The 6,676-nt window shown below is 41.7% G+C and overlaps 1 protein-coding gene across 3 annotated transcripts in view; it reads right to left on the bottom strand.

Moving 5' to 3' along the window:
* Positions 1 to 5,001, bottom strand: part of LOC127611525 (myc box-dependent-interacting protein 1) — a 19,644-nt gene extending 14,643 nt beyond the window's left edge. For 2 of the 3 annotated variants that reach the window (XM_052082095.1, XM_052082096.1), the window contains exons 1-10: positions 4,659 to 5,000; positions 3,784 to 3,864; positions 3,613 to 3,667; positions 3,409 to 3,503; positions 2,308 to 2,403; positions 2,122 to 2,232; positions 1,927 to 2,019; positions 1,683 to 1,768; positions 802 to 877; positions 118 to 173 (exon numbers count right to left, since the gene is read on the bottom strand). In XM_052082095.1, the coding sequence (XP_051938055.1) occupies positions 118 to 173; positions 802 to 877; positions 1,683 to 1,768; positions 1,927 to 2,019; positions 2,122 to 2,232; positions 2,308 to 2,403; positions 3,409 to 3,503; positions 3,613 to 3,667; positions 3,784 to 3,864; positions 4,659 to 4,745 (836 nt within the window). In that variant the 5' untranslated portion in view covers positions 4,746 to 5,000. Of the gene's footprint in view, positions 1 to 117; positions 174 to 801; positions 878 to 1,682; positions 1,769 to 1,926; positions 2,020 to 2,121; positions 2,233 to 2,307; positions 2,404 to 3,408; positions 3,504 to 3,612; positions 3,668 to 3,783; positions 3,865 to 4,658 lie in introns of all 3 variants that reach the window. The other variant, XM_052082094.1, reaches the window with a different exon arrangement.
* Between the last annotated feature and the right edge of the window lie 1,675 nt (positions 5,002 to 6,676).

A 6,676-nucleotide genomic window follows, 5' to 3' on the forward strand; every position in this document is an offset into this window, starting at 1 on the left:
GATATGGACAAAACCTGCCATGTAATCCCATTACACTACTTCGCACAAAATCAGTATGAAGTGGAAGAAAACAAATGGCTGAATAGAAACGGATACGTGACAAACTTGCTCACTAACCTGCTTGTGTCTGTATTTTCGAGTTTTTCCAGCACATCATATAAATCCTGATCCAGCTGTCGGCAGTGGGAAAAACAGAAGGTATTAGATTCCCTGCCTACTTCGAGTCGTCACTTTACACCTTGGTATTGTTATCCGTATAATCAAGGAGGTTTTACAAAACTCAAGATGAGCCAACAATCGACAAAATACTGGACAAAAGTATTGGAACACATGGCCACTCATTCATCCACTTTTCTTTGAATGCTGTTTGTATTAATTCACTCGAACAGATATATTTATATGACTTGCCAGGCTCCACACATTCAATTCCAGGTACTTATTTATATATTGGGTTGAATGGGTTAAGTATTTGAAAGATGTATTTATTTTTCAATCAAGAACATTTGTGAGGTTCAGCAAATGTGTTTCGATGGGGGTGAGGCAAGTGCTCACAATTTCTTCAACACCAATCACCGTCAAACATGCCTTATATGGCTTTTGCTTTCACAAATTATCTTCACAAAGTTGCAAGGGGAAAATTGTTAAGAGGAAGAATTAACGTTTGGGGGGTCAGCGTGGGCGGCTAAGGACTCTAGTGCATCTCATAACCAATTCGATATGTGATCAAGTGATGTGTCCCAATACTTGTCTAATGCTTTCTCTTGTTTCTCTTCTTTCCAACAAATGGTGTATCATACTCACCCGGCTAATTTCTTTGTGAAACTTTTCCTCAAAACCAGCCAAACTCTGGAAGGTGCTGACATAGAAACCAACACGACTGCAAAATGGTACAGAAAGAGACACATATTCACTCTTTCATTTTGTTCAGTGCAAGATAATTCCGAGCATACTCAACTCAACTCAACTGTTGAGCACTTTAAAACAACCACCGCTGTGTACCAAGTGATTTCCATGGAGCAAAAAAATAATTCATACAACAACAAACAATGAAACGATAAATTAATAACAAAGACAGTAGAAAGCACAAAGACAGCAAAAGGGAAAATCAAGTCTCATGCTGATTTAATAACGTTCACCAACAGTTACTAAAACTAATTCAATCCTTTCACAGATGTTCCCTCATCATCTTTATATTATGGACACACACACACACACAAATACCAAACATGCGCCGGGGTGTCATGTTGGTCAAGCAAAATGAATTGTATTTTCATCCTCCAGCAATACAACTATACAGTATGTTCATCTTTTTGATTATTTGACGAGAGAATATTTGTTTCATCTTTTTCCATTTGTAATGGAGGTGCTAGTTTATGATGATCAGACGTCCTATTTCGCCCCCACATGTCCACGTTTGTACACAGTTTGGAGCTGAGGACAGTGATGAGTGATGACACAAGGAAAAGGTAGCCGTATGCAAAGCCCGCACGTAAATGTTTCATTGTCTACTGAAGGGGAGCAAAGAAAATAATTATGAGGAAGACAACTAAGTACTGAAGTGCCTTTTTTTTTCTTTTGTTAAATCAAAATCAAAATCTGGTCACCCTATTTTATGATCGCCTGAAATATATGAGGAAGTAAAATGACATTTGTTCCCAAAATTCTGTACAAAAAAAGTTCACCTGTTCCAGAGTGAAGGTAATTCCTCCTGTAAGTCAATATTGATCTCCTCAAACACCTTCTGGGCTCTCTCCAACTCCTCCTCTGCCTGAAAAACCAAATGGTGGTGTAGAATGCATGGGCATTTGTTCAAATGGGGTAATCCCCCCCCTCCCACTCCCTTGTCTATTTGCTATATGACAGAAACAATAAACAGGTTGACATGTACTTGATATCAAAGTGACCATCATTTAGAGTGTGGTGTACCTGGCTTCTGGACAAGCTACTCTGGGCAACATTGTGTGCGGACAGAATCCCTTGAGCCCAGCCGGGCGTCGCCCTCTCCAACAAAGAGGATGGCTAAAAGGGAGATGCGCACATGTTGCACGTCAGTTATGTTCTCCTCATCTTCAATAGAATCTCGATTGTGGTTTTCAGGGCTGCTGTGTGTTCGCAATATACCTTTGTGATTTTAATACCGCCATCCTTTTTCTTGGTCTTATGCGTGGTGGCATAGTTGTGTCTGGCACTGTCGTAATCCACCAACTTTCTGTCCCTCTTGGCAATACGAGCCTGAGCAACAATGGAAATTAAGGTAAGTCTTTCTGCCATTCACATTAAGAGGTCTATGTTACCATGGCGCCCTACCTTGATATCAGGAAACTGTCCCAAATAGGTATCCATGGATATGAGCGCATGATCAACCAACTTTTGATGGTAGTCAGTCCACAGCACATCGCAATCCTTGAAGATGGATGCACATCGGGATATCAGAAAGAGAAAATATTGAGCGGTGCTTGGGAAGAAATGTGTCAATGGGAAGCTTGAAATTTTCAAAACGGTCACTTTTTGTCATCTGCTGAAACTCCGGGAGCAGATCTCCCTCAGAAAAGAAAAAAAAATACCATCTCTCATTTCCCTACAACTGGCCATAAGAGAACAGATAACAGAAGCAGAGCGAAAGAACCAGTAAAACCAAGAATTGGATGGAACCCAAGAAAGAAAAAAACGGTGAACATCTGAGTTGCCTCAGGGACCTCAGGCAGCTGAGCGGATCCAGAAGCAACACGAATGACCAACATTTCTGCTTGGGTATAAAGAGGATCACCTCTTTTTGGATTTTAATTGATTGCACATTCCAGAAAGTAAAATGTCAAAAAAGTTTAGTGTCATAGTGACACTAAATAAATCATGCTACCAACATAGTAGCCATGGGTCAAAAATAACTGCATTAACTGTGTTTAAGAGGACCAACCCACACCTGAGTTAATTGGAGCCAAAAACACTGCAAAAAAATTGGGATACTGTCTTCCATTTCGACCCAGAATTTTGACCCAACACAAACAGTCCAAAAATGGAGTTCATGAAATAATCCAACTGTTTTTAGAGTGTAAAGGTTGATTGTTTACACTGTAAACTTTACAGTGTATGTTTCGTGGACATCAAGCGGGGGAGGGATAGTGAAGTTAGGCTACATTTATTAGAAGTTTTAACACCGGAAACTCTTTCTTTAAGGTTCCATTTGTTGTGTAATAGGAAGCATAGTGGCGCAATGTAATGTCAAACAAAACATGGTCGGATAGATAGCCAAATATCATATTAAATACTTCCTAGTGACAACATTAGGAACAGCTATATAGTTTGATGTGATCCATAGAATGATGAATTAACGAAACATCACGGGCAATGCAATGAAGCCAAATAAATGCACACATCTCAATCATGAAAAATAATAATAACATGTCTGACCTCCACAATGGAATCGACTTCATTCTTGCCATACCAGTCGGGCTCATACATGTCAGCCAGGCACGCCTGCACGTTCTTCGAGGACTCGTGCATGGCTGTGAAGAAGCACATACACAACATGGAGCACATTCGCAAAATAAAAAACATTTGAATTGGAGCAAGTACATTATTGTAATACTGTACAATCATCAGTGTCTGTCTCACCTTTGACAGCCTCCAGGTATGCTCTAAGGTCACGTTGGAGTTTGCTCCCTTCAGCCTGAAAAATGACACATTTAACAAGACGCGTGCATTAACTGACGGACAGATAATCAGATATTCACGAATAAAATCTCATTGTTGTTGCTCTCATAATATCATTCATTGGACTCTCACATATTGCTTGTTGAAGTTGATGACTCCCTCCTCGAAAGCAACATCTTTGGTCTCATCCGCTTTTCCAAGCTTCTGTAGAACCTGCCAATCACAAAAAGCAAGAACTGTCAATAATAGTATTTTGATATATTACTGATGAATGGATGGTTGGCTGCGGTAGTCGTTTATTCCAAAGAGATACTTTATGACATTCAGTTTGTACATTTAGATTGACAAACCAATGACAAAGCAACTGATTAATTATATATTAATTATTTAGATAATGACACAAGACCTGATTTTAAAAAAAAATCCTTGAAGAGACTTTCATGGGCCCATACAGCTAAATGAGATTACCAAGCGCCTCTTGCAGGTGTACCAAATACCAACTGTATTGATGGCGCACATGGTGATCACGCTGCAAGGATGATGCATATAGGCTTTAACTAATATAGCGCCCTCTGTCATACATTTTACAGCATCCCTAACATGCAATTGCCGAGGCCTCTAAGCATAGAGTACACGAAGTAGCGTTTAGCTTCGTACTATCGTTGTGCTTTAACTGGATGTGACAGATTTGAGGCTGTGGCACGTATAAGACATGGTCAAGATTTTTGAAGTGTCACATACACACGACAATGAGTGGGCCCATCTCCTTCTCCGTCAGTGTTCCTGTCAATGACGTTGCCTAAAATGCACGGAAATGCACGCGTGCAGCACCCGAGCCCCAAATGCACCATCTCAGCTCCCAGCTGTGAGGCTGTCGCGATGCGACATTGTCCCTTGGTGGGGAGGGTGCGCAACTTGGTTCCACGTTCATTTTTACAGGCCTCGCAACCCCCCCAAACCCCCCCCGCCCCCCCCCCATTCGCTCACGTTTAGTCCGCAGCTCTTACCTTCTCTTGGGCTCTGGTTAGCTTCTTTTGGACGTTGCTGGCCACTTTCCCCGCAGTCAAACCCTTCCCCAAATTTAGCTCAGCCATCTTATAGCCTGGATCAGCCTGGGGACGCGCACGGGTGAGAAATAGGAGCAAAAACCAACGGCTGGACCGCTACGTTAACCGTGTAGGAAAATACATCAATGTCCCGATGAGAAATACAAACGTGGAATGTTCGTGTCGCGCGAAGCTGATGTGGTATCAGTTGGATGATGCAAAGCCAGGCTGGCTGTAATTCTCGAATAGTGTGCTGTTAAGCGTGCGCGTCCACAGCACGGGAGGAGGATGCTGACAGTGATGCTCTTAAAGGTACAGAGCAGCCTTTTGCGCGTACACGTGCAATAGGGTACAATACACGCAGGCCGACCAAATGGTTGTGATTGTCAAATTAGTAACACAAAGCACCACCTGAAAATCCAAGTATCACCATCACTGCCAACAATCCAACAATAAAATACAGAAACGTAGTAGGCCTAAGTGTTCATTAAATACCTCTGTTATTGGAAGACTTTGTAACATTCTGGAAAGTTTGAACATTAACATTGTGCTTAAATAAAGGGAAAAAATAAGTACGGAAATCGAACTGTGTCACACATCAGTTAGACCAATAGAAAATTGCATTAATTAAGTTAGATTAATGTAAATGACGGGAAATAAGCAGTTTCTTATAGCAGTCTGTAAGGCAAATTTTCCATTCTGCGCCTCTTCAAAACACGTTGAATAGTAAAACTGAGAATTAAGCCTCGAGAATATCCCAAAAAGCTTCGGTGGGCTGGATTCACGGGTGGCAGTCTAAACATCTACAATGGGTTGTGGGAGGTCAAGACAAGCTCGACAGCGAGCGAGCAACAACCATCGGCTGACTACTCGTGCGGCTAAATACCTCACTGAGTCGTTCTAAAGTCAGTGATCATCCATTCCATGTTGGCGAATAAGCCATGCTTCTGACAAGTATTGTTCTACCAAAAGCATTTCAAGGAATGATGGGGAAGCCAATTGACTGATTTAAAGTGATTAATAAAACTTACTACCCAAATCTACATGGTGATATCTTGCTTCTCTGAATCTCTTGATGTCTATGCTGTGTCTCGCCACGTTGCTGGTTTTCCTCCTGCCACGCGTTCCAGCTTTAAGATGTTGCCTGGTGATCTAATTGATCTTGTTGTCACGAGTATGTACTTGAAGGAGGTCATTTTCAGTTGCCTGCTTTGGACAAAATATATTTTAAAACATTTTTGCTGCCCATTCCTGCTTCCGGGGTCTTGGCCTTTTTCTTTACCTCACGGCGCAAACCTAAAGTATCTGCGAATAGTACATAAAATAAACACATATCAAGACAGATGTCAGTCTTACAGAACTGTAGCAACGTGATCATAATCATAAGCTTGCTTGCAATTGTATCGTTCCTCTCCAGACAGTTACTAACATGAATGCTAAATTGTTTTCCTGGAGATGGCGCCACAGGCACACTATGGGATAAATGTTTAGTTCTTTACGCATGCTCACACAACACACTCCTAGATATAAGGCCTCTAAGTATTATGCATACAGAGCATGCAGTACAATAGTCTATGTATTATTTGCTTTTGGTCCTAAGTGAGTGTGAGTTGGCTTGTCACTCTGCAGAAGACAATAGAGAGAAACATTATATCGCATCCTGTGGTTGACGCATTTATGAGTCTGGCTTCCAAACAATTTCCGATAAATGGATTTGCTGCCATCGATTGAGTTTAAGGAAATATGTATTCGCTTTTCTCTCCTTTTTAGGGAACTCTCCACGGTGCTGAAACAGATCACTTGCTATGTTTTTTTTTTTATCCTGCCATATCTTCCGTGCGTGAGCCCACTCTGCTCCCCTTGTCCCCCCCCCCTCCCCCCTTCACTCACTTGGGCCCCTCACCACCAACCCAACCCCCAACCTTCTGTCCTCCACAATAACAACATTTGGCCACGAGTCACCAAGCTCATTCGTTGCT

Source organism: Hippocampus zosterae, chromosome 12, assembly GCF_025434085.1.
Source record: "Hippocampus zosterae strain Florida chromosome 12, ASM2543408v3, whole genome shotgun sequence".
NCBI lineage: Eukaryota > Metazoa > Chordata > Actinopteri > Syngnathiformes > Syngnathidae > Hippocampus > Hippocampus zosterae.